Source organism: Larimichthys crocea, chromosome VIII (assembly GCF_000972845.2).
Source record: "Larimichthys crocea isolate SSNF chromosome VIII, L_crocea_2.0, whole genome shotgun sequence".
In the NCBI taxonomy this organism is placed as follows: Eukaryota; Metazoa; Chordata; class Actinopteri; family Sciaenidae; genus Larimichthys; species Larimichthys crocea.
In genome coordinates, this window is record NC_040018.1 from 18082350 (window position 1) to 18109525 (window position 27176).

At 40.4% G+C, this 27176-nt stretch overlaps 1 protein-coding gene across 1 annotated transcript in view; it reads right to left on the reverse strand.

Moving 5' to 3' along the window:
- The window catches only part of ush2a (Usher syndrome 2A (autosomal recessive, mild)), a 195514-nt gene that overhangs the window by 46789 nt on the left and 121549 nt on the right, over positions 1–27176 (reverse strand). Inside the window, exons 57-68 of the mRNA XM_027281636.1 lie at positions 26396–26551; positions 25581–25744; positions 25202–25411; positions 22209–22411; positions 22009–22121; positions 21078–21300; positions 19802–19970; positions 19459–19680; positions 8624–8847; positions 6791–7115; positions 3191–3388; positions 2898–3052 (exon numbers count right to left, since the gene is read on the reverse strand). Of these exons, the coding sequence (XP_027137437.1) occupies positions 2898–3052; positions 3191–3388; positions 6791–7115; positions 8624–8847; positions 19459–19680; positions 19802–19970; positions 21078–21300; positions 22009–22121; positions 22209–22411; positions 25202–25411; positions 25581–25744; positions 26396–26551 (2362 nt within the window). The remainder of the gene's footprint in view (positions 1–2897; positions 3053–3190; positions 3389–6790; positions 7116–8623; positions 8848–19458; positions 19681–19801; positions 19971–21077; positions 21301–22008; positions 22122–22208; positions 22412–25201; positions 25412–25580; positions 25745–26395; positions 26552–27176) is intronic.

A 27176-nucleotide genomic window follows, 5' to 3' on the forward strand; every position in this document is an offset into this window, starting at 1 on the left:
CAGGAGACATATAGCAGAGAGAACAGGACAAAAGGATTCAAAGACAGAGGAGTACCAATCGCTCTTCCTCCCTCTCTAAGTGACCAACCGTATTAGATCAGCACCTTCTGTTGTCACAGCAGGTGTGCGTTTGTGTGTGCCTCTGTTTGTTTGTACGTGCCTGTGTGTGTATGTGTATGTGAGAAGGCTGATGCCAGGTAATTGCAGTGGTGTATTAGGTTAGCCCAAGTTATCCCATAATTGGGACTGTTTGGCCAATTTTCACTGGTGTACAAACTAATCCAACTCACTCCTGTTTCACCCTCTGCTGGGAGTGTGTGTGCTTGTTTGTGTGCACATATGTCTGTGTGTGTGTGTGAGAGAGACAGGGAAGTAGACAAAGAGAACATAGAAGACAGAGATTGAGTTTGTTGTGTAACTGTGTAAGGCTTCAGGAGGGTATGTACATGTATACAGAGTTCTCCTGTTGGTCAACCAACTGGAAACAAGTTTCTAGTCAGGATGACTAGGGGGAGAAATATTTTTGCTATGAGAGGTCAACTTGGTACATCATTTGCAACATGTTGTTTACGTATTTTTGGTAGATTTGTGCAAAATGTAATGCAGACATTTCAGGTGTGTATACCTCCTGAGCTTTTGTGGGGAGCGAGCACATGACACAGTCAATTTAAATTATTATCAGAGATTTACATTGTCAGACTCTGCTCTTAATACAACTTTTAAGTAAACAACTTGTTACGAAACACATATATCTTTTTGGATTTTACAATTTGACAATCACACACAAAAGGAACAGCTTTCATATGCATCTTAAATCTGATTTCAGCTCACTGTCTTGCTCAACTTTTGAGAACTAAGTAAAGAACCAGATCTTCAGATCTTTTTCTCCAAAGACTACAGCTAAACGTTGAACACTTTTTGACATTTAGTCAGATTTGTCTTCCCGCATTAAACTGCATTATCTATGTTGGCTTGATAAGCAGATAGTATTTTGAACTGTGTTGTGGACAGAAGTATTCATGCTTCCCATTGCTTACATATCTTGTAATGCAGCTTTAAAATAATAAGTTGTTCTTACAGTGATTGGTGGACACCATGCCTTGATCTTATCTCAGGTGTATCCTCTTTACAAAGGCTGCACTCTTTACTACATGTTGATGACCATAAACATAGACTGCTGGCTATATACAAGTGGCAACCTAATCATGAGTATATCCACTCATATGTATTGACTCTGAGAGTATGGGAGCCGGCCAAAGTAATGTGACTTTGCATTTGCTATGCCTGTAGTTAGAAAAGTGAAAAATAAATGCTTAAAACGGTAACAGAATCGATATGTACATATATCACACACATGTTGACACATTCTTCTTTCTTTCTCTTTATCTTTTTAATCCATCCACATATTGTATACATTAATCCATCCATCATCTATCTACCCACCGACCCCGCACAACAGTTCAGCCAACTCCAGTGACACATCTACATGTTTCGTCTTTATGTAAGAATGTGCTCTGGAAAATAATGAGATGTTAAATTAGCTTAAAAAAAAAGCCAGAAAGACAGTTTTCAGCATGAGCTTTCATCACCTCTAAGCTGGGGAAATTAATTGTTGTGGTGATATCAGCTCGGCTACAGCCAGAGAGATAGCAGGGGGAGTTCTGTATGAAGCTATTATGGACGCTATCACAAACATCAGGTAGGCTCAGCAAATACAGAGCCTTGCATAAAGGGGGAGAGCGGAAACATGGCTAAATAAAAACCTGTTCAGACATGGCAACAGTACAGAGTTCACGTAGTGTGGAAACATCATACACTGTAATGTCTAAACGACAAAGGTCAGACAAAGGTGTAGAATTTGTAAAATATCACTTGTAGAAAACTGAGCACCTGAATTATGATGCAAACAACGTTCAAAAACATCAGCATCTGAGGAGATTTTTACGAGAGCGTAAAAGGCCATTTTGCTGAAAGGCCACCGGCTAAACAATTGATCAGATGACCGGCCAACTGCAGAAGACCAAAGCCGCAAGGCTGCTGTTCTAAGTTTAACCAGTGTGAAGCAGTAGGTTGTGTGTCCAGGCAATTTCACCTTGACAGAACAACAAAACAGGAACAGTGATCTTTGCACACAGGTGAACAGGAGAATAAGGGATAAGTCCAAGTAGCAAAAGCGGCTCCACATTGTTGACTATTATGGTAATCTTATTGATACATTTTGGTCACATATGGTCAAATTTTTGTTTGACACTGAGAGGACAAGGACAGCAACATTAATTAGCAATTAGAAATACACCAACATATGTATTTTCTCTCAAAGAACAGTCTAACATCTACACACATGCACACACACCTTTCACACGATTTCTTTTTCCTTCAAGTGTTCAGCCTAAATTAAAGGAGTGAACTAAACTACAGAGTAAAGTGGTGCTTAGTTCAGTGAAGCTCAGTCCATCTTTAGAGAAGCCATTAGATAATCATACAGGGAGATAATGTCTTTATGAAATGGGGTGATACAACAGAGTACAGTTTTGAACAGTGGGACTGTGTGCGCGCGCGCGTGTGTGTGTGTGTTGTTGTGGGAGAGAAAGAGAGAAAGAGAGAGAGAGAGAGCTCTAAATGGACGGCTGGCAGGACAGAAATAATCGAACAGCACACAGTAGAAATCAACAGGACAGACATTCCCTTTCCAATTGAAGGTGCAATTAGAAATATTCTATTGTCTTTTTGAACAATATACCAATAGAGCATCACAGGTGCTGCTCATCAGTGCACCCATTAGTCATCTAATCTAACTAATGTCAATAGGTCCTGCTAAGATTTCAAACTTCATCCCCTTGAACATCAGGCTATAATATTTACGCAGACTTGGTGATGCAACACAGAAGTAGTCTTACCTGTGTACTGTCGGTACAACCAGCCCGGTTACAGACCCTCAGCTGGTAACTGTATTCTTGGAAAGGCCTGATCCCACCCACATCACTGAAACTGTTTTCATCACCACGGTAACGTTCTTGCCCATCCCGCAGTATAACATAGTGGGTGATGTCCCCTGGTAAAACAGAAAAAGTATTTTCATTTTTGAGAATCAATGTCAGATTTTTCTCTGTATTTGAAAGATATAGAACGTCCTGAACCACAGGAATTTTAACACACATGCACGCACGCACGCATGCACACACACACAAACCATTAGGCCTGGCAGGTGGTTGCCATTGCAGCTGGATGATGTCGTCTCGTTCACCTAACCGACTCCAACGGGGCGGTGCCAACCCCCATGGTTTGTCCTCACTGGTAGTCACTGTTGTAACATGACTCGAGCCTCGTCCAAAGCTGTTCCAGCCCCTCACTCTGTACTCATAGGTGGTGAAGGGCTCCAGGTCAGAGTCTATTAGAGAGTAAGGAAGGTAGAGAGGACAGAGAAAGAGGAGAAAAGGAGTAAGACTAGAATAGGACTAATACTGTAGTTTCACACATAAGTACAAGCTCTAAATCCAGCATACGAACAATTGTTGTAAATTTGTTGAGTTGTTAAGTTCTATCTGAGATAATCTTTTGAAGAAACTGTGGGGATTGACAGAGAAGAGACATCTATCAATTGTGGATTAAAACATCTTTACAAAATCACAACCTGATATTTTTCAGTCTTTTAGGGTAAGATTAGTTAAGATTTTAAAGAACAGTTTGAAAATGGGATTAAGCTGCCGCAGTATGTGAAGTAACTCTACCAAAATTAATAAAAGGGATTCACGATGTATTGTGTACTTGTCATCAGAAATTAGATAGACATATTTCAAGACAGTATGAAGCAAAATAATTCTGATAGATTTGTGTCTTAAAATTAACCCGTGTCCTGTTTTACAAAAAGGCACAGGTTATGATCTTTGTGCACGTGTAGTACATACAATTTATGACAGCAGATATGTTTATCTAAAATAACATGCAGTTACAATAGTTTCAGGCTTGAAAATGTGTATTCTGGGAGTTGTAAGGACTTTATAGGTTATAAATGAACATATACCAAATATATGCACTATCACTGTTGCAGAGTTGTAAATGTCAGGCCGTAACTGAAGCATTCTGGGAGACAGGTTGCAACAACCCTTCTGATGAGGTATATACATATAGGAGCATATATACATACAGAAGCACTTGCACACACTCATACACACGTGCATTATTTTTAGGAGTGTTAAGGGACTGCAGCTGTAAATGAGACCACATTTTAACCGCCAGTCTGGGACTCTTGTCTTTACTACTGTGATAACTGAAGCATCAAAACACACACAGTGACTCACACATGAAAATAAAACACTGTGTGCATAGACACATTCCTAAAACCTGTTTATATATATTTATATATAGCACCCATTGCACATGTGGAGCTATCTATGTGTGATTTACCTTACGTTTTTCCCAGAGAAGTATAGTGTGATAGCCTGTAAGTGTGACTGTGTGTGTGTATGTGTGCATGAGAAACATCTGGTGTATGGTGGGTGGCGACAGCTTTATGTGCCTCTGCCCAGATGGTGTCACAGCATTGCCTAGAAACTCTTATCCTAACCGCCCCATGCCACACACACACACACACACACACACAAAGTAAAAGAAACACATACACAGAACCCCAGTCACTACAGAGGCACACTTAAATAGCAACTAACTGACACTAACACACACAAAACACATGTAATTATTAGTGCACAACCACCCATACACACACATAACATCCACAACGACAATTAGTCTTGATTAAACAGACGTAACTAGCCAGATAAATAATGTGTGGACCCTGACACACACGGCCACAAACACCAACACACACGCACACACACACACTCCAACTCCCTTCGGGCTGATAAATAGTAGAGAATGTTGAAATGGCATTTAAACGCCCATCTCTAAGTTTTAATGACACACAAGTGTACAGCACAGAGAGTGCTACCACGTTACAGCTATCAATGTGCACTGCAACAGCTGCCTTGGTGTGTGTGTGTGAGTGTGTGTGGAAGGGCATCTGTCTCTAAAGCCCGTTGATTGCAGCGGCTGACACATTTAGAGCAAAAGCAGAATTAGTTTCTGCAGGCTTAAAATTTCTATGGGCGGCGTGTTTCACAGATGGCTATATTCTGCATTAGTTAGTCTTCATAGTGGCTCAGAGGACTGAAGTGTGAGTTCTAATTTCCAGCAAAGTCATAGGTCAGAAGCAGGGATGCAAATACATTATTAATGATAAAAATATTCAAAACTGAAATACATTACACCACTGAAAGAAATCTGAGATAAAAATTGACTTCAAGTAAATTATTGCTACTGATTTAGTCACTCAGTCTGTCATCCTATTTTAACTACAACAGCATGTAAAGAAAGTTGTGGAAGGACAGGTAGAAAACTTGTGTCACTCACTCAGGTAACTTGACAAAACTTTTGTTGTTTCCTAATTTTAACAAGCCTTGCAGACTGCAGTGAATAGCGGTGGTGGGTGGGTCCCAAGCCCTGTCCCAACATCTAAACTTTCTCTTTCTTGTATTTAGATATGCTATGTGCTAGGCTTGTTGTTGAAAGGACAACCACATTTTAAAAAGGTTGAAAGATAAAAGTGACATACTCAGGGGTGGAAATGGGGGGAACAAGTAAAAGTCAGTAAGGAATGGCATTTCCGCTCAGATTTCAAAAACCTTTTCAATATGTTTTAATAGGGAGATATCGCTTATAGCTGTTTTACACTTTTTTCTCTCTCCATGAAACAAATATAATGCATTGTGCTTGAATGCACCACAAATCACCTTCAGTATCACACTCTCATGCTGCCCAATTCCACATACAACATATATTATTACTGTCATTATTACTACCATATCTATTACTGTAATCATTTTTATCATTCATTATAATTCATTGTCATTTTATCAGTCATTGTACAATATGTTTGTGTTGATTTGTCCTGTACACGTGACATCCATTGCACGTCTGTCCGTCCTGGGAGAGGGATCCCTCCTCTGTGGCTCTTCCTGAGGTTTCTTCCACATTTTTTCCCTGTTAAAGGTTTTTTGTGGGCAAGTTTTTCCTCACTCGAACCAAGGGTCTAAGGACAGAGGGTGTCACTGCCTGTACAGATTGTAAAGCCCTCTGAGGCAAATGTACTTTGTGACTTTGGGCTATACAAATAAAATTGATTTGATTTGATACAAACAAAAAACAACACTCCAAAACAGAGATGAACAGCATTATGCTCAGTGTTTCTGAGGTCTATTCCTTGACAGTGGCTTTAGTGAAAACTCTGAGATGAGGGAAACTTGAAGCAAATACACTGGTAAGTGAACCTAAGTTTCTCTCTGTCTGTCCTTATTAGTGCGTATTGAAGCACATTAATAGTCATAGTGAATTTCTCCGGTGTGGGATCATTAAAGTCTGTCTTATCTTATTAATTACCACAGGTTTACTGTGAGATAGTTCCTGTTTTTACGATTTCTAAGTGGAAGTTTTTAAAAATCAGTATGGAACGTAGGATCAGTGAATAACTGTCGCTCATGATGTGGCTGGTCAAACTGATGGAACATAATTTCTTTAATATAGGAGATTATATGTTCAGATTTTGAGTGAGCAGGATGGTGAGGTTGAAAATGTGTTAGTAAACCATCTTCAGAATTTGCTCGGCTTGCTCAATTGTTATTGAAGCTAAATGTTAAAAAGAAACTATATAAATAGCACTGGGCCACATTAATCATTTTTCTAAACTGCAGCCTGTTTTTCTGACAAACAAGCACACACACAAAAGCGCACAGTTTACCTGTATAGGTGTATCTGTCGGCATCTCCGCTGTACACTACCTCCTCATGCGACGGGCACAGGCTTCCTCCATGTTGCAGATTCTCTATGTGCGTGTGACTGTATGAATCTGTCATTTTGTGTGTGTTATCGCTTCTGTTTGTATGTGTAGACAGGTCCGTAGTTGTGTTGATGGAAGGCGAGTATGTTGTGGAAGGTGTGTCAGGGTGTGTGTGCGCAGACAGGACCCATGTGCAGGCAGTCATAGATGGATCGAGGTCACAGGCACCACAGTAAGCTGTAGATGCTGCAGCTACAGGACACACGACGCCTCGCAAACACTGGTGCTGCACAGAGGAATGAGGGAGAGACAGATAAAGATGGAGAGAGGGGAGTGGAAAAGAAAATATGAAGGAGTTAAATAGTGAGAGAGCAGAGACAGAGACAAAAATGGATACAAGTACTTAGGTAAATATGAGGTTCAAAGTCTGATTTGTCTGTATGAGCACATACTATCACAGAAAACAAAAATCATATAAACTCTTGTATACATGTTTATGTGTGTGTGTGTGGTATGCATGGTCCTTAATGATATCATTAGAGCTAATGAGAATCCGTACCCTTTGTCCCTGTGTGTGTGTGTGTGTCTATCTATCTCATGCTGACTTAGGAACACACAAACATCACATGACCCCATTTGATAAATGGAAGATGGCCCAGTCCCCAACTCCTGATGTGACAATGAGTGTGAGTTTGAGAGAGAGAGAGAGAGAGAGAGAGAGAGAGAGAGAGAGAGAGAGGTGGTGTGGTGGTTCCATCTAACCACCAATGTCCTGTGAGCACTGGATTATCTTTTTTATATCAAACCAGCCTGTTTCTTCTTCCGAAATGTAGAAATCACGCCATAATCATGTGGTAATAAATCAGCTGCCAATGTGTATTCAATAGTGCTTGCAAAACACCAAAAGTGAGTGGTAAAACATTTTGCTACCAATATTAGCAGGCTGCTAGAAGATGCCAGGCTTTAAAAAAAAACAAAAAACATTTAGATATTTAAGCCGCAGGGAAGATACATATGGCATATATGAAATATGGCACAACCAGAACACTACACAACTGCATCTAGTGGCCATGCAAGATAACAAAAGGAAGTGTAAGAAAGCTAAAGAAAGGAATTGAAAGTTTAAAACCTGATTAATGAAACCGTGTGCTTCCTCATCAATAGTACAAACCCGATTAAAAGAAGAAAAAGTTGGAACACGTGTATGGCTTTCTCTCTGCATGATAGTTTTAACTTGTATTTGTAAATGCAGTGACAGACAATGGTTTTCGGAAGTTCTGTTTTTAATATAGTAAGCTCATGTGGAAATGCGGAAGGTGCAGTGATTTCTCTGGATTCTCTGAATCTTTTAATGATATGGATTGGTGATGGTGAAATCCATACATTTATTGTAATCTGTGCTTCTTAAACTGTCTACTATTTGCCCACACAGTTGTCACAAGGACAACACGTTTATACCCAATTATGAAACCTTTCACCTTTTACCAATTAATCTTTTTTGAGCATTCCACAAACCTATAGAGGTCTTTTGTTGCCTCTGTCCCAACTTTTCTGTAACATATTACAGGCATCAAATTCAGAATGAGAATGATATTCATATTTTCTGAATATACTATAGGTCAAAAAAGATTTGAAAATCAGTAGATTCTGCTTCATTTATGTTTTACACAGCATCCTGACTTCTTTGGAATCAGGGTTGTATGTGTCTTTGCAAATACAACATGTTATAAACATGTTTACTAGTACATAGACATTAAGACAGAGACACACACATCACATCACATACAAACACACCTGTATTAACAGGCCCAGTGTGGGTCGGTCAGCACACACGTGTCGTTGGGGGTCATAACCAATCTCGTTGCAGCATTCCTCTTCCAGATGTATGACCTTTGACCCACAGCACTTTAATGTCACTGTGGCATTGCCAGCAGGGTGCATTGTGGGATATCTGTCATTGCCCACACAGCAAAGAGATGTTGAAGAGTTGATATACTCCTGACCACAGCAGATGAAACCTAAAGACAAGATGATGCATCACATTATTGTTTTATACACATCTTTATTTTTACTGATTTACACCTTCCAATGAAACTGACGACAAGTGTGTGTTTTGAATCAGTTTTAACTTCTTGAAATAAGAATTAGGGTAACTTTAGGTGCTCCACATAGAATTCAAAACCACACTCTGAGTACTGTATTGCTTTAACAGTAGTTTAGGAAACACTGTGAATCACCAAGGACTTCATGATTTCAGTGACACTGCTCCGCTTATGAATGCCTCAGGTCACCCCACAGCACCAAATGCTCACAAGGACAAGCTTCTGCTGGGTTCCTGGCGTCATCTCGATTATTTACATGCTGTGGACATTCAACAGTCTGAAATCACTGTACATGTCTATCTAATACACAGAATATTTGCCCCACTATTCTTTTCCTCATCACTTCTTCTTGTCCTCCTCTGCGTTTACTTTAAGCAGAGCATCCTCTAATAATACTCATCCTATTATTCTGCTTTATTCTCTAACACATCTCCACCTTTTCTGTCTTTTCTCTTGTCCTCCTCCATCCATAGTCCCTCCTCCTTCCCTTTACCTCCTCTTGTTTTATTCTTCCATCCAAAATATCCAGGCACAGCTGGACAGCACTGTCTCCCCTCTACACTTCCCAAACTTCCTTTTCCTCCTCTTTTTAATCCCTCTTTACCCACCTACTCATAATCAGTATTTAGGCTGCTCTGAATATCAGTGTGTATCTTCTCTTATCAACTCTTACACCCCCCCTTTCCTGTACTCATCTCTTCATACAGCAGTAATATTCAGCCTATGCTGTCGAAAGAGCGCAGGGAGAGAGGAAGTGTGTTTTTCTGAGCTGCCATCTCTGACAGTGATAGGTGATGTCTTTCTGCCACCACTTCACCTTCAGCAGCAAGGTGACATTTAAAATACATACTCTCACTCCATTTCCCTGTAAATGTTTGGCGGCTGAATATCAAATTTCAGGCATGTTTCTTTGCATTCTCCAGTGCTTCGCATTTGAAATTCAAACAACTTGAGAATGATTGACAAATTAAAACAGTTTTATTACCTTAGGTAGAAAGGTGCATTCTTGGGGGAGAGAATAATCTTTTAGCCTACACTATCTGTAGTTCGACTTTGTAAATTCGCAAAAAAACAAACAAAAAAATCATGTAACTTTCACAACACTGATGATAAGTTACCCATGTGTCCTTGTGCGTTCATGTGATCAAGCTGTACTGCTGTGCATTACCTATCCATGTTAGTTACTGAAACATATTGGTCAGTTAGGTGTATTTTTATTATTATCCCAAGTGTACACACATTCCTGTGAGCCATAATGGATCATTTGGTAACCTTTCGAGCAAGACACATACCCTTTATCTCAGAAACCACCGGCGAATGCTACAACTGCTGACAGTAAGTGCAAACTGGAGAAAGCCTGCAAACATTCAGCAAATTATCTCATTTAGATTTACCTTCAAGGAGATTTAACATTGAGAACTGTTGTTTTATTGAATTTATGCATAATAACAACATATGTTCATACATATGTTGCCGTACATGTTACTGTAGTCACAGTTTAATATGCAAGACAATTTTATACACATGTAGTATGGGGGGACCCCTTACTACATGTGTATAATATTGCTCTGTCTCTCCTTAAGCTAAGGGGTTCTTGGCCGGAAAAACACTGAAGATCCCTGATCTAAATTGTTAAAGCATAAACATGGTGCAATCTCTCCAGCGGCCCTCATAATAACACAAGTTTAGCTAATCTGACATCGTAGCTTTGTTGAGGGCGGGGACTGTCAAGCTTTGGCCTTGCAATGGATTAGGGCCATAATATTGTTCTGCTATAATACTGAGTCAGCAAAGTAACCCCCTGTTGTGAGGATGCACTGAAAATACAAATGAGCATGGCACTGCACAACTAAAATAGCATAACTGTGCTGTTGGTAAAAGGACAAATCGGATTTTAATGAGAGAGCCCAATAGGAAAAAAACTTCTCATTTGGAATCAGACTGAAATATTCTAAGAACCCCTCCGTCTCTTGTGATTATTTAGTTTAGAGTTAAAATAATCTAACTTTCATGAGCTGTTTAGCAAATTTATCTTAACAGTTGATGACACCCTGATCTGTGGCACCATCTACCCCCAGCTGTGCTGCCCATTTTATCTGACAGCAGACATTAAACACTAAGTCATTGCTTTGTATCATGGCCTCGCCCTTTAATGGGGCTGCAGCTAGTTGTGGAGTGATAAATAACTTATTGTTTAACAACCTAATCAGCGTTCACTCTTTGCGCACATGAAATGCTGTTAATTTAAGCAATCATTTCACTTAAAGGCCAAAAGTGGAGAATGGCATATATTTTCTCCTGTGTTGTTGCATTATATCCTCACCGCATCCATCACAGGCAACATGTGACAGGAAAATGCATGTGTATGTGTGTGTGATTGTGTGACATAAAGGCAGTCTGACGGCTAGTAACTCACTTAGCAGCGGCAGCTGTTGCAGAGCGGGGGCTTGGTGGCCAATTCCCCCAGCGCCTTACTTCAGCTTCAATGACGCGCAAATAAACAGCTCAACACTTTTCCAAAATAGCTCTTCTCCACTCATCCCTCGTCCTCTCGGTATCCTCACCTCTACTCCCCCCTTCCATCCGGACAACAGGCCCTCTACGACTCACAATTTTTACTCATCTGCCTCCCCTCCATTTACTTTCTAGCAGTCAGACTGCCTGGCCACACATGGTTCAACATGGCTCTGTTGAATATCTCAAATCTTTGTAACGCTTTTTAGAGATACCAACTTTATCACTTGTGACCTGAAGTTCAGGAGTTCTTTAATCTTTTCCCTAACTTCTATTAAGACTACAGTGTATCTTCCCATCTCCACAGCTATCTTTGTCCTCTCCATCTCCCCTTTAGTTTACCATGTTGTACCATGTCTTTCTTTGTTCTATCTACTTTTTATTTTATAATTTTTTTGGTCATTTCCTATCACATTCTTCACCCTTTTTACATTTCATGATTCTACATCTTTTCTCCTCAACATCTTTTACGCCTTGTTTCCTGCAACTGCTCTCGCTTTTCACATTCACTCAGTTCATAGGTCTATATTGTTTCTTTACTGTTCTGCAGCTAAACTTCACTATTGTATTATCACCCATTCAGCAGAAATCCAATCCCTGCCTTTGTAAGCGTTATCTGTGTATGGGTGTGTGTGACATGTGTCTACATTTCTGTTAAACGTTTTGAAACGCACACCTCCTGTTTTCTCTATAAGCTGTGTGTGTTTGTGCATGTGTGCATGTGTGTGCATGTGCGTGTATGTGCTGACAACATTTTATCACACACCTCTTGTTTTCTCTCTTGCATTGCAGAATGGTTCAGCCCTAATCTTCAGATTTACGTTGGATTTGCATACATTCGTTAATAGCGTCGGGAGCGCTGCGTCAACACAAGGTGCTTAGACAACGTGAATTATTATTAGGGTTTCAGTCATTCCACTTAATGATAAGTCAATATTTAGCCTTGCCAATGAACTACTGATAAAAATGTGTGTTGTGGATTAGGGTTATCCGAGCTCTCTAGGAGACCAAAACCTCTCCACAACTTTAAACAAACCAAACACTTTTAAATACCTGAATATATTACAAGGGGTTTGGCACAAAGTGCAGAGCAAGTGCACACATATACAGATTGTGTGCATGCATAGCAGCATACACACTCACACTAAAGCGGCTTTCACAGACACGGACTCGTGTAACATCTGCACACACTCACACGTAAAGGAGCAAGTGAGCACATAAAAACTGATGTACTTGATAACAAACGATGTCCTAGACAATTTTAGCTTAACACACACACACACACACACACACACACACACACACACACACACACACACACACACACACACATATATATATATATATGTATATGTATCTGTATCTGTATATATGTTGGCCAAAAAGTTATAGATATTAATAATAACTTTGTTTGAAAATGTGTTTTTGATTTGAGTTTAATCTGTTGACAATAATAGTTGGTAAATACTGTGTGTCACACAGGTTGAAACGAAAAAGTAGCAGCAAAGAGATGAAGTCATTAGTGATGGCCTATTTTAACAATTAAAGATATGTTTTATGTTTATGACACAGCCTGTCTGCTCACAACTTCCAGTGAACACAAAATCATGGTCACAATTATTAAATATAAGCGCTCCTTATCAAAACTGTTTGTTGTTAAACGTTAAATAAACAACATCAGCTTTCATCAAACTCTCAATAAATGGTATCATCCTGAAAAAAGCCAGTGGTGGTTAGGCTCACACACTCACTCACTGTAGGAGGGAGGACACGTGTGTGTGTGTGTGTGTGTGTGTGTGTGTGTGTGTGTGTGTGAGTGCACACACACTTTGTGCTCCAGAGGGGCCAGACTATATGTCATGTCGAGAGATGAAATCACAGTGGATTGACTTTCTCACACAGTGCACAGTGTTCCTCTGTGGACACACACACATGTGGATGTTTGGGCAGCAAGCACACACATAAAGACACACACCTACTCTTTTCCCAGCTGACTGGTTGCCCTCTTGTCTTTCTGACGTCTTTTTTTTTCTATATCAACAACATTACCAGCTGGGCATGTGTGTGAGACATTGTGTGTATTTGTGCATATGGGCACCTTTACGTGTATATGTCTTGATTGTGTGTTTAAGTGTGGGTGTGTGTATGACTGTGTGTGTGTGCTGAGCTTAGATAAATGCTTTGATGGCGGTTATATTTCCACCACTCTACAGGGATTCACTAAAAACTGAGACACAGCAAGCAGCTGTTCGTGAGTCTGTTTAAAGTGTCCGTGAGAGATGGACTGAGATGAAGAGAGAGGAAGTGATAAAGAAATTAAAAACTAAAGTTTGACAAAGCGATAAAACAGAAAAAAAAAGTGAGATTAGATGAGTTAGACTTGCAAAAATAAAGAACATAACAGACTGTATTTTGTACTGTGGATGCACCAAAATCAGTGAGTACAAAAAATTCATTTGTTTTGTTTGTACATTCACTGTCACATGTGATTTAGGGCAGATCAATTATAGACACAATAACATTTTATATATATATTATAGGATGTAACATTATTAGATGTTTTACAGCAGATTGACCTCACTGCTAATCCCACTTGCTTCCAAATATTCGATCCTAACACATTCTACCTCCACTAATTCTGCCCTCAACCCTACCAGAGACATAGTCGCTGACAACTCAGTGACCCATGGCCCGCTTCCTGCAGGTTATCCATCACTGTCATCAATGTGATCTGTGAGTTGGTGAGTTTGGGGTGTGGCAAAGGCCCCATGCAGCACCAGGATGCTTTGTAAGAAGAGGTTCTCTAACTCTGAGATGACTAAATGATTCCAAGCATTGAGACAACCGGACATCCTGGACTGCTTTAATGCATGGTGATGCAGCGCTCTGTGTCAGTACAACCTTTGAGTTCAAGTGCAACGTTTAGCAGATGCGAAGCAATGTCTGACACAAAGATGCATCAGATCACTGAGGCTTTGTTTCCATCAACAAACAGAACATTTCTATAAATCACTGAGACTCTCTGAATAGTTTGGCTAACTTTTTGCATAACTTTGTGTGTGCAATAAAACAAAAAAGACTGAATTTCAACTGCATGGACTAGTTTATAAAGCTACAATTTTTGCATTTTAAAATAACGTACATTCTTTGTCATTAGCATCTTTACCAACTAAATGAACTAGTTCAACATAAAGGTTGTCCATTGTTTGTGAAACAATTTCAAGTACAAAAATGGGCACCTTTGTCATGTAACATGAGCTTGTTACATGACAAAGGCAGCGTGGTCAAATTCCTTTTATGTGCACACATGCATGGACAATAAAAGTGATGACACGGCGCTGTTAATTAAATAAAGAGTAACTAAAACCACAACCCACTGTGGTGTAAGAAAAACAGTTGACCACTTGAACTTTTAGAAGAAAATCACATTGTCTGACTAACACAAAATAAAATGCACACATACACACGCTCGGCAGACTGTCCTCATTGCTGTGCTACTGACAGCCTCTGGTTTCATTCCTGCCAGTCATTAAAGTAAACCTAATAGAAAAGCCATCATCATAAATACATTAACAGAGAGAGAAATGTCTTCCTGCGTTCAGAGAGCACTCGATCTTCTAAAGCAGCCAGACGCTGCTGTTTGGAATGCACTACTGTTGGCCATTTGCTACCCATCATTGATGAGGGGCTTTTGGCAATGATGAACACACACGCACACACACACGCAGACAAACAAACTGAGACATACACACTCAAAAACTGATGAAACTCTTTTGGCAGAAACAATGAAAGGACACATGAGGGATGTGTGTGTGTCTCTCTGCATAAAGAAATATGTAAAAATGAAAACACATTTGGATACATATATGGAAACAGACCACCACATGCAGAAAGTGAAGCATACTAGCACTAAGTAATAAACCTTGTGCACTTGCACACACTTACACACACAAACGCATCCACTCTCACAACTCCGCCAGCCTCGGAGTGAGCTAGCTTAACTACTGGGATAATTTCCCTCCAGCAAATGGTCACTGTGCCCTTGAAAAACATATTTGATTATTACTTTTTCTCCCCCTCCTCTTTTTTTTCTTTTAGCATCATCACAGCCATTTTCATCACGCGCTCTGATGATGGCACGGCAAGGCGCGTTAAGATAACACCCCAGCACCGCCAGGCTTTTAACACTTAAACGGTGAAAAGGGATATTCAGATTTGTCCTTGAACGTTTGGATGGGGCCTGCTGGGCTGGGACAGAGGGAGTGAGTAGGGGAAGGAGTTAAAGTAATGCATACATTTTTAAGATTCACTTACTTTAAGAAAAACTGAGGGCATTTATGGCTGCACCCAGAGTGAGAAATGGGGAAGGTTGAAGGGCAGATGGAAGAGTTAAAGAACTATACACTATAAAGAAAGAGCGTGAAGGGGAACATGATTAGCGGAGCGTGCACAGTGAGGTGGGGGACTTGGGGAGAGTCAGGGAGCAGCGGGAGGCCAAAGACACACGTTCCTTCAAACACCGTCTAATCTCACCTAAGTCTTTGCTAAACATCTTACATAGAAACTCAGAGAGAGAAGAAAAGACGGGTAAATGAAGAGCTTAAAAGTTGGTCCTGAACCTGCAACACAGGAGGAAATGCTGAAATGAAAGTGAGGCAGTCTTGCCCCAAAACAAACAGTATTTAATCTACTCAAAAGTGAAATGAAAGCTGGTTAAACAAAGTGGCAGATTAGGAAAGGAGGGATTTAGCGTGAAGATTTTGTGTATAACAACTAGGGAATGCTGAGGAAAGGATTATGGACCACCTTAAGAATAACCCATACACTAAAACTGGCCAGAATAGAAGTTATGCCTGCCAGTTAAAATAATATATAACCACTAGCTAAGTTCAAATAGAGACACATAGGCACAAACCTATACACAATTGATTAATTATGCTCATAAACTGGAAGAGAAACGACTTAAAACCTAAATCTAGCACCTGAAACATGAGTTAGGTACAAGTCATTACGTGGCTGATGTTGAAACTTGTAGTAACTGAAATTAAAAATTGGTTCTGTCAGATCTACTTGAGACTGAGTACTATAAACGTAAAAGATTAAAGAAATCCAGTGAACACACCTAGATTTCTGCTGGAGAAACAACATGCATGGCTGTCTTCTGCCATGATGACTTTTTTTAGAATACCTCTGTGGGGTGCCGAAGTCAGAAAGCACAAATCTGACTCATAGCTTTAGATGCAAAGTCTAAACTAAAAAAAGCTAATAACAGTAACGGGTTGAAATATCAAACTAACAAAATTCACAAATGATACCAACTTACACGACATAGAGGGAGAAGTTATTTGCTCAAGTTAAAGCCGAATAAAGCTAAACCTAGGAAAGAATTAGAAGAACACTGTCCACTGACTCAGCTTTGTGTTTGTTTATTGTGTTTGTTTAGGACAGGTTGGGTGAGGTAATGTTTCTGACCCTAATTCTATTTTACCTGAAATAAACTGAAATACACTTTCTATTTCAAACAGGCCAGCTCTGAACACACGTGTGTGTCTGTGAATGTGAGTGCTTATGCCACTGTGTGTTGCATATTTTTGGATGAGCGTACATGTGCATGTAAGTCAGCGTGGATACACATGCATGTTTTCTTGTTGTTGTGTGTGTTTGTTTGTGTGTGTGTGTGTTTGTGTGTGTGTGTACATCTACGTGTGCACATGTGCACGCAAGCCGGTACGTGTATCTGTTGCCAGACGGCTGTCTCCTGGCATTGCTGTTCCCCTGCAGTGTGTGTGTATGGTTGTTGACAGTGTGGACGGTAATGTGTGATAGATCGCACTTCAGGGACCCCATAATCACATCAGCCTAACCTAGTCTATCAGCTGGGCACAATGGGATACCCTTCACTCCTCCTTTAATCTGCTCCATCTAGCTCTTCACCATTCTTCCGTTCGCTCCTGTTTTTTTTCTTTCACTCACTTCTTTCTCTCTGTTTTTTCACAGTTTCCTTTATTTGATGGATTTACAATTTTTTAATTCTTCTTTTTTTCTGCAATTTACCTCAGTTCCCTTTCTTTCTTTCTTTCTTTCTTTCTTTCTTTCTTTCTTTCTTTCTTTCTTTCTTTCTTTCTTTCTTTCTTTCTTTCTTTCTTTACATTGATGTTGTTCATTACAATTGCGTTTTCTCCAAATGTATTTTGTTTGTAATAAATAAAGTCTTCACTATCTCTTTCTCTCACTTTCTTCTTTTTTGTGTTTTATATTTTGTTACAATGTAACTTGATTGAAGGTAAATTATTATTTTTATTACTGTATTTCTTCCTTCTTCTGTTTTTCTTTCTTTCACATTTCTGTCTCTCACTATATCATTAAAAATACAAAACCCTGTACATGGTGAGAGGCAGCAATGAGAGTGAGTGATGCCAAGGTTAAGTAGCCTCTCCTATAATAGGTGTTGCTGTGTGCATGTTGGGTGTGTGAGTGTGAGTGTCTTGAAACAGACGTGTGGGGTCGAGGTTGCATCGCCGGCCCCAGGGCTCCCCGACAGTGCGGTGCACCCGGCAAATGGCCCTTAGCCTTGCTAGCGCCGCTAGCCCTACGATCCATCATACCATATGTTCTCAATGGGGAAGCTAACGCTAATGACTGATGAGTGGATGGGAAGGGGGCATATAAAGAGAGTGGAGGGGGGGCGGGGGGAGCAAGAGGCCAAAGGAAGAAGCAGCAGAGGTGGGGAAAGAAGTTGAGTAAAAGTAACAAAGAACATGACAAAGGAGGAGATGTGAAATAAATAAAAGAAGGAGATTAAGAGGAAGAAGAAGTGGGGAGCATATGCACTCCTTAGGAGGCCACCTAAAATGAAGGATGACGATATAGCCTGCTCAGTTGGAAGAGAAAAGAGGATTTAGAGGAGAACAGGAAACAGATGAGACGAAACAAATAATGGTGTCTAGGGGTAGAATACTCTCAAATTACATGTCAAAACAAATTAACAAACATAATCATAATCATTAAACATAAAATAACTATAATATAACTAAAAGAGATTCATGAAGATTCATCAAATAAAATAGGGACAGTAACAAATAGTAACAAACAGCCATAAAATGAGTAGAGATATTTGAAATAAAAAGCTTTTTTCTGCAACTTTTGTTTGTTTGTGCGGATCGTGTGTGTGTGTGTGTGTGTGTGTGTGTGTGTGTGTGTGTGTGCCAGTGTGCGTCTGTGTGTTTGTGGATAGGCTAATGGAGTACTATAGGCCTGTCCATATGGGGCCATTGTTTATGTGTGATGAATAGAGTCCACGTGTCTGTCTCTGGCAGTCAACACTAAGCGAACCCTGCCGAGGGCACCCTGTTGACTCTGTGTGTGTGTGTGTATGTGTGGTTGCATGTAATATGTCTATATGTGTGAAAGTGTGTGTGTGCATGTGTTTGTGTGAAGGAGAGAGAGTGAGTGTGTATTTGTCCTGCTGTGTGCTTGGCAGTGCCCTCAACGGTGCCATCCCGAGTGTGTTTCATCATCATCTGCCATGACAAAGATGTCTAATGACACACACATACACTCATACACATACACACATGCGCGCGCACACACACACACACACAGTCCCATCTGTGCCATGGTATCCGGGTGCTTTGGGACACTGCGGGAGAGGAAGAAAGGGAAACGACCCCACGTTCCTGCACCATGTGTCTACCTCAACCCTCTTTGCTTTACTCTCTTATGATTTTCTATCTTTTCCCTCCATAAACATTAAGACGTCACCAGGAAACTCTGGTGAATTCCTTTTTGGAACAGAGTAGTTTTCTAAACAAAGGGCCTTTTTGTTGATTGAATTTTATAATAGAGGTTTCTCTTTGCTTTTTAGAAGGCTATCAACTCAAAAAAGCGCGCTTTCAGTGTCTGACAAAAAACTTAATTCAGTGTCATTTAATTCTCTCCATCCTACTAAAATATAACAATATTCTAACAACTGTGGATGCAAGTAATGTTTGTATCTGTGTTTCCTTTACTAACCTGAGGCATATGTGTACACTTCCCCCCTCTCAGCATCACCGCAGCACACCAGCGTATCGTCTACAATCCGGCCTCCACAGCATTGGACCCCATAGCCATCATGGAGGCTCCCACTACAGCAGAGCTGGCCGCCTTTCACTGAGTAAGGAAACCCCCCACAGCAGCTGTCACCCAGCCCCACTGAGACCCGTCCCTGCGAGTGGTCAGGACAGCAGTTTTCATCTACAAAGACAAGGACAGATGAAGGAAACACTTGAACAATGTGGAAAAGGGTAAACTCCAGTCAAGTAGAAAATAGCAAATCCCATGTAAGTGTAAACAAATGAAGTGATTTGAAACTCACTGGTTTTTACATGAACGTAGTATCCTCCACAACACTGGTGGTCAGGCAGGGCTGGGAGCAGTTTGCCATTGCAACAGGCCGGATTGGAAGTATTACTCAAACTCAGGTAACTGCCCTCACAGCAATGGTGATGTGGTTTCTTAGTGTACAATAGTCCACTGCAGCAAACCTGGTTGACATACAATTGCGCGCACACACACACACACACACACACACACACACACACACACACACACACACACACACACACACACACACACACACATGCACGTACGCAAACATAGTTATGAGTGCGCACTGAAAGTATTGGACTATCTGCCAAAGAAGGGGTATTTAACCATTAAGAATAATGTTCCTTTGCAGGGCCACAGTGCCTATAAATGATTATTTAGGGGGATTCCTCATATACACTACAACCACAACAACATACACATAGCTGTCTTTGTCCCTTACATCGTGTAAAATCTGTTAAAATGCTGTCTTATTGGGTGCTGACACTCATAAACCTTGCTTTGATAATCCTGATTCCTGTCTTGAATGCAGGAATGACTTAATTTTGATGAATTCAAACCAACTACTTTTTAACAGTACCATCTGTGCGTTTTGTCGACAATAGCATAAGGAGACAATATGCTGTATATTTAATTACAGACACAAGACACTAATGAAATACAGTTTCTTTGTAACTTTATGGGAGCGTGACAGTTTGAACATAAAACTGAGCATATAAAATATATCCACTTACAATACTTAAGTAGGTGTGTATGTGTGTATATGTATGTGTGAGCTTAAATGCTGTTATTGTTTTTGCCATTGGGTGCCGTGGGGCTAAACGTATGCCGGGCGGTTTCACTGTGCCAACTTGGCTGGCATTCAATGACACAAGGAAGGAAATGAATGCAGATGACAAGTTAATCTGTTTAGAGAAATTGATCACTGAGAGGACGGCCGTGCATCCCACATACATAGTGTGCACTCAGAAGAGGAAATGTTAGTGTGTATTCGTCTGTGTTTTTGTTTGTGTGTGTCTGAGGCCTGATGACTAATATCCTTAGGGAGTGCCTAGCAACAATGTACTCTGTGTCAGATGAGCAGCCAAAGCAAAGACACTGGACTTCAATCTTGTTTTACACATTGTTGTTGTACACTGAAGGTTTTAATGATTACTCATTAAGTTCTAGTTAAAAGAGGCTCTCACATTCAGGTTAAAAGGGCAGATGAGATAGGATTATAGAACAAAAAAAAAAAAAGTATCAAATGACCAGAACATAATCACCTGAATGTCAGGTTCGAAGCATGACACCCCACACACACCATGACTGGCAGGACACTGCAGGTAGGAACATCTTACACCACCTGCACCTGCTGACTGCTCCCCGACAGAGGATGTGACCCCTGTTGACCCAACGACACATGACCTCAGGGTCCGTCTTAAGACCTCATAGCCCAGCATGATCCCACTGGGTCTGCCCGGATGAGACCAGTCCAACCTCACCACCCTGAGGGAGAGAGAGAGAGAGAGAAAGGCAAGAAAAGAGAGAGAGACATGGGTGTATGTTCTCCTTCACACTCCTTTCACACTACCGGGAGAAGACTTTGTCATACCCAAGCACACATTCATGCATGGTTAATGCCTGACAAAGTTGAGTTACAGTGTCAGAGTGTGTGTATCTTTATACACTTCTCGCTATTGATTTTCCCCTTTTTTATCTCTGACATCTTTGGCAGAGGGAAGACCTGTGTAGTAACACACAGAGTTACAACGTCCACAGTCTCCCAGACAAAAAATAAGCCACAAATCACCACTTCCCCTGCGACTGTAAGATTTGCAATGTTGTGATTTAGGTCAAATGTGGAAAGCAGAGATTCTTAAATATCATTAGAATGATCTGTCTGTAAATAAAATGTCAGTGTAACTTTTTCTAATTTTGAAAGCTGTAAAAACAACTTTTAAGTAAAATGCCCAATGTTTAGCTTGTCTATTCTGTGCCACTGCAAAAACATGGTAGACTCAATGAAAGATGATGACATCTCAAGACTCATTCTAGGGTAACAAAAATACACTATTGAAAACATTTTTATGCATATACATGCCATATTCAGTAAACAGAGCCCTTTAAATCTTACACACTGGACCTTTAAGCAAGAACAGTAAGCAAGCAGTGAGCAGGGATAACCTTTACTCTTGAAGTACAACTCTGTATTACCTGGGAGCAATCACTTGTGCATGGGGAGCAGCCAGGTCGGCAGGCAGGTCCTCCACAGTAGTTGTCGGAGTAACATTACTCCCCACACATGCATATACAGTACACACCTTCACCTGAAATACAAAACCATGCGCAGCATGCAGATAAGGCACATGTTTGTGTGTTTGAATGTGCATGTCTGCTTTTGTTTGGGTGTGTACCTGTATGTTGTAGACAGTAAAAGGCAGCAGGTCCCCCAGCAGGTAGGACCCTGAGCTGTTGTCAACACTGCCATGAAGAACATCATTAACATAGATGTAGTAACCAGTAATTGCTCCATTGGGCCTTAGAGGAGAGAACCAGAGCACACGGACTGTGCTGCTGTTAACTGGAACCACCTCTGGGGCAGACACCCCTTCTGGCTCTGAGGATAGGGTTAGGGTTAGAGTTACAAATGGACAACCTTGACTGTTCTAGTAACGTAAGAACAGAGTTGCAAAAGATGGAATGGATGTCATGATTTTCTAAAGCACATTTTCTTCAAACACACTAAATTGTTTATAAGCGGGATAATGCCCTTTGAGGTGCCCATAATCAGGAATTAATGGACTCTACTGCACACTGGGCTCTACGTCGTTCATTAATTCTTAATAACGGACACCTTGTCAAGCATTATTCCTTACATAACATGTAACATTCTCAATCTGAGCATCTTTTTGAATATCATGCAAGTTACTTTTAAAGTTAGTTTAGTAGCGACACAAGTTTCAGACAAGTACAGACACAGCCTGACAAACAATTCAGAGATCAAAAATCAAAAAATTTAACAAATTTAACCACTAAACCACTCCGGAGTGCATATGCTTGAGAATGTGTGTGAGCGACAGAGGGCAATTTTTAAACTGTAGCACATAGTCTTGGTGCATGGCACAAGTGCATTTATGTCTTATCCAACTTAACTTTTGCTGGTAAATGGCACATAATGTGGGCAAAGTAAGGCAGAAGGTGCAAATGGAGTTGTATGTGCCCACAGATGGACACAAGTACATTTGCTACTTACATAATGTACATATATATAACAACTGTGTCGGTCAATGACACGAACGAACAATGATAGTTGCTTTGAGAGTCTGAGACAGAGAGAAAACGGGCACTGTGTGTCGGTGTGTATATAAGACAGGGTGTTAGGAGGGAAGGGCACCTGTGTGTCTGCCGTGTGTGCAGTATTGCGTTTATAATGCTGTCTAGAAGTAAATGAAATGTAAAGCAGTGGGCTGGGTTTAGATAAGTGCATTGGCAGCAAATACACTGGCTTAACGTCTCTTAGCTGAGTGTATTTTCACTTAGAATAATAAACTGATTCTGTATCAGTCTTCTCTGTCTTTCAGGTGATAGTGAATCTTTCTCTGAGACATCTTCTACGTTTCTGTGTTGTGTAATTAGATTCTCTCTCTTTTTCACTTTCTTTTCAATCAATTTCCCTTAGTTCACTCCCCCAGGAAATTATCATTCAACACATCCACAAAGGACACAGTTTTATGGTGATTAATATCACATGGTAACATATAGGAAATAAATGATACAAGTAAGGCAAGGGTAAGAAGTGAAGGATAAAGACAGTAAGGGGACAAGGACAACATCAGACAGAGGACAAGTTAGAGATAATAAAAGTCAAAGTCAAAGAGCGGTAAAAAAAATGTGTTAATATTGTTTAACTGTGCAACATTTTGTTACGATGACAATGGAGATCAAGTTGTGAGTAAAAAAGTGCCAAACACAGTGGAAGACAATATGAGAGATGGTGTGTGAGACAGGTAATCATACAGACTCCATCTATTATTCTAAGTGAAAACGCACTCAGCTAAGAGAAGTTAACCCAATTCATTTGCTGCCAATGCACTTACCTAAACCCAACCTACTGCTCTACATTTCATTTACTGCAGGATGGCATTATCAACGCAATACTGCACACTGAGCCTCTTTCACTCATACACACACAGACACGCACACACATTTTTCTTGCAAATTAGTCTTGATGTTAGCATTGCCCTATAGATTGCAGGCCATGTTAGGATGGTTGGTAGGGTTGAGCTGCATTAGTTAAAATATATTTGGCCCTGGCGTGTGTGTGTGTGTGTGTGTGTGTGTGTGTGCACTCTTATGGCTATAAAATAATGAAATTACCTCCAGAGCCCTCTCAGTTAAACGAGCCATGCTTTGCCTTTAGCACCTAATGATTTTCTAATGTTTTTAATGCACTTTTTATTATACTGCTCAGATTAGAGAGAAAGAGAGAGGCCTCTGACATATGATTATACTGAAAACGAAAGAACTGTGAGGGGCGTAGGGGAGACATAGAAATGACAGAGAGGAAAATGGAGACATAAAAGAAAACAACAGACAGAGTGAGTGGCCTCTGACATATGATTACATAGCGTGATTTGAAAGATAACCCTTAAAAGCTGAGAGAGTGGGCTGAGAATTTGAAAGGGAAATGGAGAGAAAAGTTGTGATGACAGCTGGATAGCCTCTGCGATTCATACCTGAAGATGGTAAAAGCTGGCCCTGCCTGAAAAAGGAAATACTAGTAGATCCAAGAACTGATATACTTTGCTCATATTCTACTTAATGCACTCACAAAGCTCCAGATTTTACATTCTGATAGAAGAGTCTCCGTAGTTCATTTTATGAATATTAACAGATAATGTAGAGAGAGAACAGATGAGGCTCTATTAAAGAGGTGTATTGTAAAGATGTCATTGCAGATTTTTAATATATACGGGACAGATAATATTTAACTTATTTTAGTACAGATGTTTTTTCCTGTAGAATATCTGAACTAACTTATTAGGAAAGGATTTAGTAATTCAATTTACTGTATTTTAAATTATAGTAATTAAAGAGCGCATAAGACATGTTTGCTGCCTTGTTTGTGTGGCTGTGTGTAGTTTGTGTGTGTTTATCAGCATGTGGTGCCAACAAGCATTTTACAACACCTTAAATCTGTCTTACACACGCAGTGTATTGATTTCATGCCTCACTACATGATGTGTTTAACATGTCCTGTGAAGCACCAGAGTTGCAGAGAAGCGCGCATTAACACAGACACTTCTGTTGGATGTACTGAATTTACGTACGACACACTCATACATACATATACAATAACACCCTCACACATGTATCTAAAAGTAGGAACACACAAATAAACACGTACCTCCATCTTCTGTGGTGACATTAACTATTGCTTTGGATGTGTTATGTGCTCCGTTCGACACCTGTAATGACACTTGATATGTCGTACTTGGCCAGAGGTCACTTATCACTGTGGAGATGATCTCAGCGGGAAAAGTCAAGATTTGACTTGACTGTGCCGACTCTATTGTCAGGAAGTAAGATTCCACCTCTCCCTGCAGGTCTTGCAGAGCTGAGAAAGACACAAAGAGAACAGTTGAAAAAACAAAAATCGTCTCTATCTGCACTTTTTGGTGAACTGTCAAGTCACAGAACAATCTTCACGGAATATATATGGCCATTAAAAGACCTTTGCTGGGCAGACTGTGTGTGTGCTTAAGAGAGAGAGAGAGTAATCTTACAGGGTTGTGTCCAGTTGACCTGTACAGAGGTGTGATTGATGGCGTGGGCAGACAGAGATGGAGGGTGGTGGGGAAGCCCCGCCATAGTCACAGCGGTTACAATCTCTCCTGAGGAGTAGCCCACGTCATTATGTACCTCTAACTGGTACTGGTAACGGGTGAATCTGTTGAGAGACAACATTGCTGTTTTCATAAGAGGGCTACAATAAAGTTGTTTTTTTTCTATTAATTATTCAGTAATGGCTTGGGCAAGAAAAAAACAAACAAACAATTAATCTGAATATCATGGTGAAAGTACAGATTTGACTGAAAATCAGTCTTCCATTGATGGAAGAAAAATAACAGGCATGATGATGATGCTCTGTAAGTGAAATAAGGATGATCATTTCAGTCATGTCTATTTTCAGCTATTTTGTTTACTTTGCCTTTTATTAAACACAAACAAATTGCTCTCTCATAAAGTACTTTCTAGGACATTAATTTAAAAAATACTGCAAAGTGAGAAGTGCTGACACATTCAAAAGTTTGTCAGTTTACTACTTGAATAAAGCACAGTAGAGACACAGAACTGAAAAGAGTACACCTAGAGCCGTTTAGCAAGCATAGAGGGAGGGAAAAAATTTGCTTCCACCAAGTGCCAAACTGAGATTAGGGGACGCTGTGTGAAAAACAATTTAATTCTTTGGGATATTTGCTTAATGTATCTTTGAGCGGTATTAAAAGATCGGCATCAGCGGTAGCTCGCCGATCGGCTCTGCACACACGGTTTGCTGCGGCGCCGGCATTTGCTCTAGAGCTCATTTCAGTAATCTCACCTGCTTAGGCCTTTATCTTGGTAGAACAATTTGGTGCCGGAGTAAACATGGAGCCAACGATGGAGATCTTCAGAGGGGGGAGGGGACGTGGCTGTTACCGTGGGGACCGTGGCAATGGCCAGGGGCTGGTGGGTTTTACGTCTGAGCAACTTGTATCTGAAGGGGAAATTTGAATAAAAGAAAACAGAAACATACACGATGGGATGTTTAGGAATGCATTAATGCACACCACGTGTTCACAAATGCACCAATATGAGCACACACCCACATGGAAACACACACAGGCATAAAGACCAACAACCACACACACAATTCTGAACTAACTCTTCTCCTTATCGCTCATTTCCTCCTCTTCCGCTGTTTTTCATCATCTCTATTCTTTTGCGTTCACTGTATCTCACCCCTCCCTCTGTTGTTTTTTTTTCTGCAGGGTTTGTGTTTTCCTCTCCCCACAGTGATGCTAATTTCTGCTGTAATCAGAAGAGAAGGGCTTAATGCCGCCTTTTAACCAACCCACTTAGACAAACACACAGAGCTGAGCAGAGCAGAACAGAGAGACAGGCTCATGCATTTTAATTGCCTGCCTGGAAAATGGACCTTTATTTTAGGCCTAATCTCCGACTGAGTAAAACAGGACAGAACAAAACGGACCAGAATGTGCATTAAGACTGAGAAAACACTGATTAAAAAACACACAACACTTAGCTCATTACCAGGGCGCTCATGTTAGCAGCTTGTTAACGTGTTCCTATCTGCTTGTTTGCTTGCGTTTTTCGGCAAC